This window comes from Heptranchias perlo, chromosome 40, assembly GCF_035084215.1.
Source record: "Heptranchias perlo isolate sHepPer1 chromosome 40, sHepPer1.hap1, whole genome shotgun sequence".
NCBI lineage: Eukaryota > Metazoa > Chordata > Chondrichthyes > Hexanchiformes > Hexanchidae > Heptranchias > Heptranchias perlo.
The window spans coordinates 14,313,465-14,327,652 of record NC_090364.1 but is presented as its reverse complement, the minus strand read 5'-3'; the positions used below and the strand labels follow the sequence as shown (position 1 = coordinate 14,327,652).

The following is a 14,188-nucleotide window of genomic DNA, read 5'->3' as shown; positions in this document are numbered from 1 at the left end:
GAAAGAACTTGCATTCATATAGCAGCTCATCACATCTTCACAACCAATAGATTACTTTTTAAGTCATTTATATGGCACAGCCTGGACCCATGAACGGCAAGTGAATGAATGACCATATGTGTTTTTGGTGGTGTAGGTTGAGGGATGAATGTTGACCAGGTCACCAGATAAACCACCTTCTCCTCTTCAAATAGTGCCCTGGATCTTTTACATCCGCTTGAACAGGGCCTCGGTGTAATGCCTCACAAGGCAGCACCTCCCTCAGTATTGCTTCAGTCCAGATTGTACGTTAAGTCAGTTATGAGATTTGAATTCTCAACTTTTAGACTCGAGGGGAGTGAGCTACCAACTGAGCCAAGCTGACACTTTACATTAAAAAAAATTCACAACTCTTTGCAACCAGTTGAATTTTTCTATGTGGTACAGGTCGTGAGACTGGTGGTTTAAAGCAATTTTCTACTTGCTTGTGTCAATGCGATCCGTGGTTATTCCTTTTCCCTAAACGTGGGTGGAATAACCTCTTGGATCCACCAAATACATGGAAATGAACTGGATAAACCCACTTGGGAAGCAGCTGGAATACTTCCCAACTTGCCCTTCAAGGTCATGGGATAAGTGGCGTAATGCCACTCGGTGGAGTTATTTTTCACAGCACCTCCACTGTCTGTCCTCAGACCTCTTCTCTTATGTCGCTACTGAAAAGGATTCGCAGGCCACCGCCCAAAAAAAAAACGCTTGCTGCCCACCAGCACAGCTCTGCAGTGAATAATCTGCAAACCCTGACCACCAAAAAGAAATCCAATTTTATTTTGCTTTCTCCTGTCAAGCACCAAAATATGCAGAAAGCATCCATTAAAAACAGGCAGTGTCGCTGTTGCACACAGTTTATTCAACAATATGGTAAATAAGAAAGAAATCAATTTTAGCAGTCTATACAGTGATCCAAAGTTCATATTTATAAGTAATTATCAATAAATTGCATGATTTACACGTTTCAGGATAGGTTTTTTTCTCCTTTTTTTCTGCTTGCCCATTTTTCAAGTTTTACACAGAAGTCTGAAAGAGGAAAAACCAAGGGATGTGTTCAATAAAATCAGCCACACAGTCTTTTTAAAGGATCCTTCGATAGTCTCACCAAAAAAATAAAATAAAAAGTAAAATGTCACCATTAAACTGAAAAAACCCACAATATTCTACATCCGCAGGACGTTTTGGCAGCTGCCAGTTTGTGCAATAGTCTCTCGTTCTACCTGTACAAATTATTAATACTTCGAAATTTCTGCTCAAACTCTTGTATAGAAGTGAAAAAAATTAAGGGAAGAAGGGGATACACAAGAGGAGGTATTGTAATCCTTTGCTGTCAAAAAACAGATGTATACTGTAACACAGGCTGTTTTTCTCTTCTGTGAAATGCTTCGTGTTAATGGACAAATGCTTACAAGATTCTTTGAAGTTAGAAAATAAAAATATGAATTCAACTCTCCTTTTCTTAAAAAATGTAGGTATGGGCTATCTGCAATTGAAACAACAGAACGGAAAAACGACAAAAAAAAACAAAGGACTGGCTGTTCACCAGTCATAACAAAAAATATATTCTTTGTATAATATCATCCCTCAGTTTTTTTTTCAATAAATTGCAGTTCACTGAATTCTGGGAAAATAGTCCTCCCTAGAAATTTCAAAATTGTTTTTCAGTACAAAAAACCCTAAGTAAAGACGAAAAATGAGAATTTGCTCCCAAAATGCTACAAGATGTCTAGTGTATTGTGATTAATGTTTGTGCCTGTTAAGTCCGGGTTGTCAGAACCCAAGCCAAGGTCACTGGCGGCACCATGTAAGCCTGCCATTCCAGGGTTAGCAAGTTGAGAAAGCATTGCACTCTGGTCCGGAGCAGCAAAGTGTCCTTGATCCATCTGGTTTGCCTGGGCAGCTACCAATCCCGGATGTGGGGAGTTAGTCTGTGGCGAGACGTGATGTGGAGACGGTTGAGGTTGCATCCTGGGTGACGGGCTGGAATGAGGTGGCTGGGACTGCGGGCGTGGTGAGGGCACGGGCTGTGGGGACCGTACCTGGTTGCTGAGGGAGGATGGGTGCTGGCCCTGGAGGTGAGGTGACTGGGCCTGGCCAGGGAGCATGTGCTGCTGTGGACTCATGGAGTTGGACTGGGCTGGCGAACCCATCTGCTGCTGCTGCTGGAGAATTCGCTGCTGGAGGGCCTGATGGAGACTGGAACTGCCCTCTGCCCCCATTCCTGCTTGTGGAAGCTGGCTCATCTGCCCCATCGGTTGTCCCACTTGTCCCATGGTTCCCTGCTGCATGGGCATATGATGCTGCATCCTCTGTTGCTGCTGCTGTTGTTGCATTGGATAACCAGAACCTTGAGGTTGTTGAAACTGGTTAGCCATTCCAGCGCCCATGCCAGGGTTTGATTGCTGTTGCTGTTTCTGCTGTTGTTGCTGTTGTTGCATGAGCTGACGTCGCATCAAAAGCTCCCTGAAATGGGAGTTCATGGTGGGGTGGTTCATGTTCATGGGCTGACCCTGTGCATTTATCCCACCCATGCTTTGCTGCTGCTGCTGTTGTTGCTGCTGCTGAGGCATGTTGGGCCGTTGAACTCCAGGCTGCATGGGGCTCATGTTCTGCATGCCTGGGTTGCCATGCATGCCCTGCTGTCCCTGAAGACCTTGCTGAGCTTGCATTCCTGGCTGTGGTTGCATTCCAGGCTGCCCCTGCATACCTGGCTGACCCTGGCCTCCTTGATACCTGGCGGCCCTTTGCTTGATGAAAGCAGCCATAAGCTGGGGGTTGGAGCGGAGGATAGCGAGTACTTGCTGTTGCTGCATAGGGGAGCTCGGAGACCTGAGAGTCCGCAATAAGTCCTGCAGGGCTCCTTGGGAAACGCCACCTCTGTTGGGCTGAGGTACTCCTGATGTAACTTGGCACGTGGGTGGTGGTTGTTGGGGTTGCATGCTCATTTGCAGGGCTTGCTGGGTCATCTGCATGACTGGTCTTTGCATTCCTTGTGGATGTTGCTGAGCCTGGGCCATTCCAGCTTGTCCCCACTGTGCCTGCTGCATGCTGGCTGGTCCCATTCCCTGATCTGTGTGAGTGGGGCCTCTCTGCGACTGTTGTGGGTTCATGCTCATCACGGGCATTTGATTCATGGTTGCTATCTGATGAGGATTCATAACTCCAGGCCGCTGGAAAGATTGCTGCTGTGCCATCAGTCGCTGGGCATCGGCTGCTCTTTGAATCTGCATGGCTATTTCCACTGCAGCTGGTGGTGGTGGTTGAACAGGAGGTGGAGCTTGGACAGCGGACACCACCTGTCCGGTTGGCTTGCCTTGTGGTATAGGGGCTTGTGGTTGACTTCTTGCCATATTGCTGTAGGAAGGCATGTTGGTTGGTGGCGGTGGCTGCGGCTGGGGTTGTGGCTGCGGCTGTGGTTGAGCTGGGGGTTGGGGTTGGGGAGTCTGTGGGGTGCTCGGCTGCTGTCCTGTTGGAGTAGTGGGTGCAGTGCCACTTGGAGATGGCAGGCTTTGCTGTCCAACACCGCCTCGCTGCATTGTGGCCATCCTCCTGCGCAGCATCTGGGCTTGTTGCAGACGGTGCTGTAGCTGTTGCTGACGAAGCTTGTGCTTGATGTTGAGACAGAACGGCACAGGGCACTTGGTCTCTTGGCAGTGCTTGGCATGGTAGCAACAGAGCGCAATAAGCTGCTTGCAGATTGGGCAGCCACCATTGGTCTTGCGTTTGCACCCCTTGGTGTGCTGCACCACCCGCTTCATCTTCTGGCAGGAAGGCAGAGAACAGTTGGCATTGCGGCACTGGCAGGCATGGACCAGTGACTGAATGCAGCGTTGGATACTGAGGCGCCTCGAGTCTCCAGTGCTGGCTTCTGACCCTTGTGAGTTGCTCTCATCATCCAGACCAAGGCCTAGCTTCTCCATCTTGTGCTCATGTCCCTTAGTGTTAAAGCAGTTGACACAGAGGTCATAGTCCTAGAAAAAATAAATTTAGAAAAAGTTAGTTCCCCAACAGCCAACTGGCAATGCTGCTATCTTAGATCATTTAGTCATTCATTCTCAATATATAATTTGAACACTTTACTATATAAATGTATATAATGGGGCTTGAAGGATTAAAATATGAGGACAGGTTGCATAAACTTGGTTTGTATTCCCTTGCGTTTAGAAAGTTGAGGGGTGATCTAATTGAGGTGTTTAAAATGATTTGATAAGAGTAGATAGAGAGAAACTATTTCCTCTGGTGGGGGAAATCTAAAACAAGGCGACATAAGAACACAAGAAATAGGAGCAGGAGTAGGCCATATGGCCCCTCGAGCCTGCCCCACCATTCAATCAGATCATGGCTGATCTTCAACCTTAACTCCACTTTTCTGCCCGATCCCCATATCCCTTGATTCCCCGAGAGTCCAAAAATCTATCTATCTCAGCCTTGAATATACTCAATGACTCAGCATCCACAGCCCTCTGGGGTAGAGAATTCTAAAGCGTCACAACCCTCAGTGAAGAAATTCCTCCTCCTCTCACTCTCAAATGGCCAACCCCTTATCCTGAGACTATGCCCTCTATTTCTAGACTCTACAGCCAGGGGAAACAACCTCTCAGCCTCTACCCTGTCAAGCCCCCTCAGAATCTTATCTGTTTCAATTAGATCAGCTCTAATTCTTCTAAACTCCAGGTGTATAGGCCCTTTCTACTCAATCTCTCCTCATTGGACAACCTTCTCATCCCAGGAATTAATCTAGTGAACCTGCGTTGCACCGCCTCTAAGGCAAATATATGCTTCTTTACACAAGGAGACAAAAACTGTACGCAGTACTCCAGGTGTGGTCTCACCAAAGCCCTGTACAATTGTAGTAAGACATCCTTACTCTTGTACTCCAACCCCCTTGCAATAAAGGCCAACATGCCATTTGCCTTCCTAATTGCTTGCTATACCTGCATGCTAACTTTTTGTGTTTCTTGTACCAGGACAGCAAAGTCCCTCTGGACACCAACATTTAATAGTTTCTCACCATTTAAAAAAGATTCTGTTTTTCTATTCTTCCTACCAACGTGAACAACCTCACGTTTCCCCACATTATATTCCATCTGCCACCTCCTTGCCCACTCACGTAACCTGACTATATCCCTTTGCAGACTCTCTGTCCTCACAGCTTACTTTCCCACCTATCTTTGTATCGTCAGCAAACTTGGATACATTACACTCTGTCCCTTCATCCAAGTCATTAATATGGATTGTAAATAGCTGAGGTCAAGCACCGATCATAGCGGTACCCCATTAGTTACAGCCTGCCAACCTGAAATTGACCCATTTATCCCCACTCTCTGTTTTCTGTCCGTTAACCAATCCTCTATCCATGCTAATATGTTACCTCCAAGCCCCATGAGCCCTGATCTTCCATAACAACCTTTTATGTGGTATCATATCGAATGCCTTTTGAAAATCCAAATATACGACATCTACTGGTTCCCCTTTATCTACCCTGCTAGTTACATCCTCAAAAAACAAATAAATGTGTCAAACACAATTTCCCTTTCATAAAACCGTGTTGACTCTGCCTAATCATATGATGATATTCTAAGTGCCCTGTTATCACTTCCTTAATGATGGATTCCAACCTTTTCCCAACGACTGATGTCAGGCTAACTGGCCTGTAGTTCCCTGTTTTCTCTCTCTCTCCTTTCTTGAATAGTGGGGTTACATTTGCTATCTTCCAATCCGCTGGGACCGTTCTAGAATCTAGGAAATTTTTGGAAGATCATAATCTACAGCCATCTCTTTTAGAACTCTCGGATGTAGGCCATCGGGTCCAAGGGATTTATTGGCTTTTAGTCCCATTAGTTTATCAGTAGAGAAAAAGTACTTGAAAATCACTAAGTTCCTCATTCTCAATAGCCCCTTGGTTCCCCACTATTTTTGGTATGCTTTTTGTGTCCTCTATTGTGAAGACAGATACAAAATATTTGTTTAACGCATCTGTCATTGCCTGATTCCCCATTATAATTTCTCCTGTCTCAGCCTCTAGGGGACCAACATTTACTTTTGCTACTCTCTTCCTTTTTACATACTTGTAGAAGCACTTAAAATCAGTTTTTATATTTCTTGCTAGTTTACTTTCATACTCTATTTTCTCCCTTATCATCAATTTTTTGGTCGTCCTTGGCTGATTTCTAAAACTAGTAGTAGTGGCTTACTACTCCACTACTACTACATTATAGGCCTCTTCTTTTAATCTAATATTACCCTTAACGTCTTTAGTTAGCCATAGGTGGATCACTTTTCCCGTCGAGTTTTTATTTCTCAATGGAATGTATATTTGTTGAGAATATGGAAATATTTCTTTAAATGTTTGCCATTGTTTTTCAACTGCCATATCCTTTAATTTAATTGCCAAATCTACCGTAGTCAACTTGCCCCATATACCTATACAATTGGCTTTATTTAAGTTTAAGACTCTATTTTCAGACTTAAGTACGTCACTCTCAAACTGTGAAATTCTATCATATTATGATCACTCTTCCCCAGAGGATCCTTTACTGTGACACTACTAATTACTAATTAACCTTAATCTTAACCATAATCTTAAAATTAGAGCTCGGCTATTCAGGAGTGAAATCAGGAAGCACTTTTTCACACAAATAGTAGTGGAAATGTGAAATTCACTCCCCCAAAAACGCTGAGGATGCTGGGTCAATTTAAATTTTCAAGATTGAGAGCGACAGATTTTGATTAGGTAATGTTGTTAAGGGATATGGATAAAAGGTGGGTAAATAGGGTGTTCAGGTACAGATCAGCCATGATCTAATTGAATGGCGGAACAGGCTTGAGGAGCTGAATGGTTCCTAATTTTTGTGCTCCTAGAGTCGGTAAATGCATGGCCAACTATGGATCAGCCAAATAGATTAGAAAATGTTCACTCCCTGGTCTGTGCTGAGTTACCTAACCAGGCAATGCAATTAAGTCAATGAGCTGTTCACAGACACTGCCATAACCCTCCCACCTATAATGGTTATGTTTGCACTAAGAATTCTTTACATATGAATGGAAAGTGCTTAAGTACAACATGATTCCATGCTTTGCTTTTATGTATTTAACTGGGATGAGTGGACTGGAACAACAAATTAAGACTAGCACGAACCTCACAGACAGTGCAATGCCACCTGGTTTCCACATGGTGCTTGCACTCATTGCATGTATATACAAAGCGATCCTGGCCCTGGTTGTGAAGTTCCACCAGCATGCACATGGTTGACCACTTGGCTCGCCTCAGTGATGAAAACTCCATGTGTTTGTCCCTTGCCAGTGTAAGAAAGGCATCACGCCCATCCATCAGGTCACACGCGATGAGCGGGTCAGGATCTAGGATGGTTGGCAGTGAGTTTGAGTTAGGACCCGCAATCAGACGGATCACAAAAAACACCTGCAAAACAAATAAGATCAGATAATTAAAATTAAATCAAATATAATTCACAAGTTTTTCACTTTTGGAGGATTTCTCTATCATACCTAGGACATTATAAAGGACACTAAATATAAATTTCCCATTTTCTTCTGAATCTATCTGGTGATAGTAACTGATGAATAAAGTCCTACTGGTCCTTACAGAACAGCGACCCTACTGTCTTCCTATCTAGCCGATTCTTTAATGAGTCCAAGGTCCTGGTCTCAAACACGTTTGCTAGCAACCCATTCCAGCTGTTTGCTCACCCAGTGTGTTAACAAATACTTCCTGACTTCTGTGCTAACTTTATCCAAAAATGTATTTTGGTTTTAGTGGAAGCTAGCAGGTGTAACCTTTAAACTTTATTTTCCTAGGCAAGTGATTAATTTTTCTATTTTTCAGATTTTGTTTCCAGTATTTCACTTACAGAATGGATTACACACCAGATATATATATAAAAAAAGAGTGGAACATTTCACAATTAACGCAACAGAATCACACCACAAATATCAAATTGCCTGAAAAGTGCATCAGCATTTAGCCACAAAACTGGCCATTATCCCCAGGCCAGGTCTGTGGGCACCAATGGAGCTTGTGTGACGGGCTTGCTGTTGAAAACCAATAAAAAGGAATTTCCAATTCATCCCTTCCCGTCTCAATTTTCCTCTCTATCTGTCCAGAAGGTGATGAATCATGATGTACAATTCTAAAGGTGCAGGCAGCACTTGCTCAAGTGAACGTTCTTCATGTGGCAACCTGAACAATGAGTGTCAGCAGACTATTCAATTGTGGAGGGCCACACACAAGGCCCTCACCCAATATCAAAAAAGGTACACATCAGCTATCAGAAATGGAAATTCTGGGGCCAACTGTAGCACCTGCACCACTGCCTTGGCTGAGATCAGCTAACGAAGCAGATTTGAGATCGAACCTGGTCCTTCCTTGTCTGTATGGCGTAATACCTCACCAGATGGTGCATTTACGCACTCAATCCAGTTTCAATAAAACTTCTTGTACTTTGAATGTTTTATTACAAGATAAATCCAAAGATATTACAAATTAATGTTTGGAGGAGTAAGAAAAATTCTTATACCACACAATTAATGCAGCACACCGAAGCCTCAGTCTGTAACGGAACACATATTTTCTCTATGATTTCTCTGAGTTGTTGAACTTGACTGTGCTGCCATGGATAGATATTTAGTAAATCCAAGGGGTGGGGGAAAAAGGGTAAGAGTGGAAATCAGAATAAGTCACTGGCCACTTGATGCTTTGCTCAATGGCCAAGTTCAGAGCAGCATAAGCAGAAGCCAAACAGCAGGAGGTTTGTCTGCACTTGGTTGCTGACACACTTGACATGGAGATGTGCATAAAATAAACAGAGATAGAGAAGTCAGTAATTACCCAGAACAGGCTAAAGAGAGAGCAAGAGATAAAATATAAACTGTACCTCCTTGTGCTTTTCCATGGTAGCATAAAGTTTCTGGGAGAGGTCATTGGACACATTGGGCATCCCCGGCTTCTTCTTGTTACCTCGGCTCAGGCTGCTCTTATTCTTGCTTGTTTTCTTGTTATTCTTTTTCTTTGCATTTTTGCTGTCTCCCTTCTTTCCCTGAAAACATCAGCATGTAAATTTAGCAGTTACAGCAATGTTTCAAAATATGTATTTAAAAAGTTGTGCCAAACTCAATTTCACTTAGACCCATGCCTCTCAACCTGAAAGGGAAAAATTCAGGCTGGGAGTGCAATTTTCTGAAGAATTGGCAGATTGGCTGATTTTGCCAGCTTGGGCCTTGCACATCCATTACTGCTTTCTCCGTGATGCCACTTAATTCAGGAAATCCTGATTAAAACAGTAGAGAGTTATGCCAAGAATTGCTAATAGCTGTTACCACCACTCTCTCTGGGGCTGGATTTAAAGAACTATGTGGAGGAAGGGGAGGAGAATTCAGCAAGTGTTTGTGTTTTCAAAAGGGAGAGGGTATTTCAATTATATTTGTTGCACCATTAAATCGTAACATGACACATCTCCACTCTGGAAATCATTACAGGGAAAAAAAAATCATCCCAATCGGTTAGGCTTTAGTGAATAAACAACTGTAGGTTACTTACTTTCACACTCCGAACACCAGGGAGGGCACGCCCCAAGTGTTTCGTTTCATGAAGTGCGACTGAGGTTCTTTGCTTGGTTCTTTGTTCCAAGAATATTACAAATTAAACATCTTGATATAAGCTTCTCTTATTCTACTTTATTACATTCAGACTTAGAAATTCTAAGAAAATCATCAGTTTGGTAGATACTGTTTGAAACCTGGAGGTATCTTTCAATGATAAATGGACTAAATCAGTAATTATATCGTACTATGCGATGAATTCAGGTTTAAGATGCTCAAAGCATCAAAATTTGACGCACAGCAACATTCTCTCTCTCACTATTAGTCCAGTTCATGCCTAGTTTGTTTGATAAGACGGTTAGAGGGTATGCTTCCCTCCTGTTGTGGTCTCCCATCTCCTACAGCTGAGAGAGAAACCTGCTCGAAAACCTTCAATGGCGTTGGCTACTATGAAATACGTAACATTTGCCGGGAAACAATTCACCCTCTGGTTTCACTGTCTACAGGGAAATACCCGAGCTGGGGAACTCGTTGACTCAGGAAAATCGAACCTGCATTGCCCTTATTTTCTCTTTCCTGGGTGTGGCACACTGTCACACATGTCTGCAGCCACAGTACTGTCTTTTGTAACACAATTTAGGATATATTCAGACAGCAAATCATAAGTTTTGATTCAAAAAATTCTGTGCAAAATACGATTAGAATTAGTGTAAGGCAGAATATTGGGATTTTAACAAGTTAGGGGAAGGTTTATTGGCCCACACAGCTTTCTCCTGTTCTCAAATCCTTCCATTAAGGAATACAATTATACTGTTCAGATATAAGAATACCATTTAATGGAACAATGTAGGGAAATGCTGCTTTTCAATGGCCGTAAGTGCATTGCATTGAATTTTCTTTTATTTGATTGCCATAATCAAGCCCAATCATTCACCTGCGTTACAGAACTTTCAAAAGTAATTGCATCTGGTATATTATGCCAGTCACGATATAAATTAAATGCTTTGATGTAAACTTTTTGTTATAGATTGAGAGATTTGTAAACTAACTTTTTTTTCTGAAGGCAACAACTTGAGTTGGGATATGATTTCATGGATGCTCTCACAAATAGCCATCCTTCATCTGAGCGTCTTGGCAGCAAGTGTCAGCAGGCTATTGGACAATGGAGGGCATCACAGTCTGCAGGGGTGGTGAAGTTGCAAATTAAAAATGCAAATTTTCACATTCCTCCTACACTGCTGGCAGCTACTGTCCTGTGGTCGCACGAGTTTTACCCATCTGATGAATTCCATGGAGCTTTAAGCTCATTCTCTGCACTGCAATTGAAGGATTTAGCACAATATAGAACATAACCCCCTCCCCAGACTGAAGTCATGTAGAATTCAAACAGGTAGAACCAGTGCAACATAAGCCTGCAGTGTAGGAGAAGTGGATCACCTTAGAGCAGTGGCAGGGAATAGAGCCTGTGGGAACCAAAGCAGCGAACCCCTGTTCTGCCTTGTGCTGTGCTCTTTGGTCTCAACCTTCCCAGGATCACCTGCCTCCGTCTTCAGCCGCTCACACCATGTACAGCACTAATATCAGCTGCCTCAATCCTCCAACCCTTGGCAGCTCTGTGCAGGTCAGCAGCCAGCTGCTTATTTTTTGAAGTGATCATAACGATTATAATATATCTGTTAAGTTATTTTTAACTCAGCAGATATACTCACCACAAGCAGCGTCACAAGAAATCCATTAGTGTTTAAGAAATACGGATCTTGAGCATTTTTATAGTAGTCAGACACAAGGGAGAGGAAGAGAAGGAAGGTCAGAAAAGGAGGGAGAGATAGAACTTTGTGATAAAAAGATCTGTCCGGTTGTTAGAACCTTAGATGAGAAAAATAGATTGCAGGCATCTCTGGCATCCCCTGATAGGGGAATGGGCCCAATTCTGGCAGATGTCATTTAGTATAGTTAAATATAGTGATATTCATATGGATAGGGCGGACGCCAATCAAATATACACAGCACGCAGGGTTGTGAGCTTACTGCTGTTGAGCGGGAGAAAAGCTAGGTGTCATCGTACTTGAATCTCTGAAGATCCATGACCACTGTGGTAAAGCAAATACAGTACTAGGATGTAATGTCAGGACAATCAAATACAAAACAAAAAATACTACACTGTCTTTGTATAAGACCTTAGTTAGGCCTGATTTAGAATAGTGCTCAGATTTGGTCCTCTCACTTGGTGGATGATATGGAGGCCCTGGGATAGGTTCAAGGGAGGGTCACTAGATTGTTACCTAGTTTAAAGGTTGAGAGAGTAAGGGAATTTTACTCTAGGAAAGTGCAGAATTTGAGAAAATTTGACTGAGGTCTTCAAAATAATGAAAGGATTAGATTCAATCTATGTGGATAGGCTATTTGAATTAGATAAGGTAGGGAGAGTCAGGAGACTTGAATTACATTATTATAGTACAATGTTAGATGCTAGGAAGTATTTCTTTTCACAGAAAGTTGTCGACCTTTGGAACAAGCTGCTGGCTAATATAGTGAGTGTGGATTTGCTACAAACATTCAAAAGTTCCGGAGATCTCTATGTGTAGAAGGTAGGTACGATATTGGGAGACATGCATCTCAATCACTGTGGTCTCCTGGAACTTGTTTGATCACCTTCAGGGTCCCAGTGTAATTTCCCAGAATTTGTTACCCCCAAAATTGACCGAGGGTTTTCTTCTCTCTTTTTTCCCCTCTCTCAAGAGATTGTGTGGCTGATTGGTGGTGGTGGGTGGGGGAACCGACGTCATATTGTGCATAAGTTGCACCATGACAGTATGGGACAAGCCTGACGGACCAGCTGGCCCCTTTTACTGTCCGCTGTCTTTGTTTGCTCATGTTCAGACAGGGTTCACAGAAATGTTCAGACACAAGAGACAGAAGTTCAAGGACATGGGAAAGCAAAGTTCAGCCACACACAGAGAGAGATAACAATTCAGATACATAGAACCATAGAAGGTGGCTATTCAACCAATCATGCTTGATCTGCTCCTTGCTGGAGCAAACCAAAACTAACCCCACAACTGTGTACTCCACCTATAGCCCTGGTACTGCCTCTACTTCAAATATTTATCCATATGCCCTTAAAAGATGCAACGGTCTCTGCCTCAACCACAGTGTGTCAAAGAATTCCATACTCCAACAACTCACCATGAAAAGAAATTTCTTCTCACTCTTTGTGACAATTATAAATTGATAATCAATTGCTACTGACTTCCCAACTAGAGGAAATTCTTTCCCTATTCACTATCAAAACTGTTCAATTTTAAAACTGCTATTAAATCGCCTTAGCCTTCTTTGCTCCTCTGGAAATAGTCCCTGTATCTGGTCTCTCCTCAAAGCTATGGGATAGGAGTTCAAAGGGAGAGCACGAGCGAGCGAGCGAGTGCACATATGTCAGTTCAGACTCAAAGGAGAAAGAGTTCAGAAGCATAGAGTTCTTCATACATGGAGATAAAAATGTAAGGACACAAACAGAAAGAGCTTGAGAAAGTAGTGGCAGATATGGAAGGATTGTCAGCCAGTGACAGACACAGAATCACGGGTACAGAGAGAAAAAACACACATGCAGGGTTGAGAGGAGAAGCATAAGTGCCCAAAATGAAAATTTATGCAAACAGAAAGAAAGAGAACAAATGAGGGAGAGAAAGGGAGAAAGAGAAAGAGAACAAGGAAAAGGGAAAATAAAAGAAAACCATAGCCACATACAAAGGTTTTGTTTATTTCCAACCACCCTGTCACATTAGGGAAGTCACTCATATGGATACGCTTACAAAATATGAAAATGAAATCATTTTGCTCCAACAAAATCTGGAGTGCTCACCGAGTAAAATCCAATTCTGCCCACACCCAACATTCACATTTATGCACTTTGCAGAAGGGGTCAAGGGTTAGTGATCAGGGGAGGAACACTAGCTGATAGTCTAGGGGCCCTGAGGCCAACTGTAGCATCCCCACTGCCATCTCAGCTAACTCAGCATAGCCCAGGAATCAAACCTGGGATCTTCTAGTCTGAAGGATTTAGTGCTACAGTGTACCTCTCATTTAAACTATTATCCCTGCATGCCATCATTCTGGGCCACTTCAAGTAGTTCTGAACAGCTACCTCAAGGATACTGATAGAGCCCAGTAGCAAATCACCTGTTTGCCCTCTCCACTAATGGTATAGGGGCACTGAAAGAGGACCAAGAAAATAAAATGCAGACAAAAAAAATGACTGCATAATCTTAACAAGTGCCCTCAAACAGGAAAGTGCTCCAGAGATTAGAAAACGCTGCACGAGCGGCAAACATAAAATAAAAACCAAAAACACTGGCAATGCAATGCACCTGCTTTGGATGGGACTACTTGAATAAATAACCTGCTGTGTAATTGGCAACATCTTGTGTGTTTTTTTTAAAAAAACAAACATTTTTAGGATTAGGAAAAGGTCATTATGCTGAACAAGCCTATTTCTTTTTCATACAATTAATCCTGCCTACCTGCCCTTTCACCATATTCACAAGCCCTTCTCTTTCCAGAAATACATCCAATTGCCTCTTGAACTGGTTTCAATTCTTTTCACAAT

At 42.8% G+C, this 14,188-nt stretch overlaps 1 protein-coding gene across 2 annotated transcripts in view; it reads right to left on the bottom strand.

Annotated features, from left to right (window-relative positions):
- Positions 1 to 868: 868 nt before the first annotated feature.
- Positions 869 to 14,188, bottom strand: part of LOC137305727 (histone acetyltransferase p300-like) — a 115,560-nt gene continuing 102,240 nt past the window's right edge. For both annotated transcript variants that reach the window (XM_067974661.1, XM_067974662.1), the window contains exons 29-31: positions 8,922 to 9,083; positions 7,169 to 7,450; positions 869 to 4,001 (exon numbers count right to left, since the gene is read on the bottom strand). In XM_067974661.1, the coding sequence (XP_067830762.1) occupies positions 1,746 to 4,001; positions 7,169 to 7,450; positions 8,922 to 9,083 (2,700 nt within the window). In that variant the 3' untranslated portion in view covers positions 869 to 1,745. The remainder of the gene's footprint in view (positions 4,002 to 7,168; positions 7,451 to 8,921; positions 9,084 to 14,188) is intronic.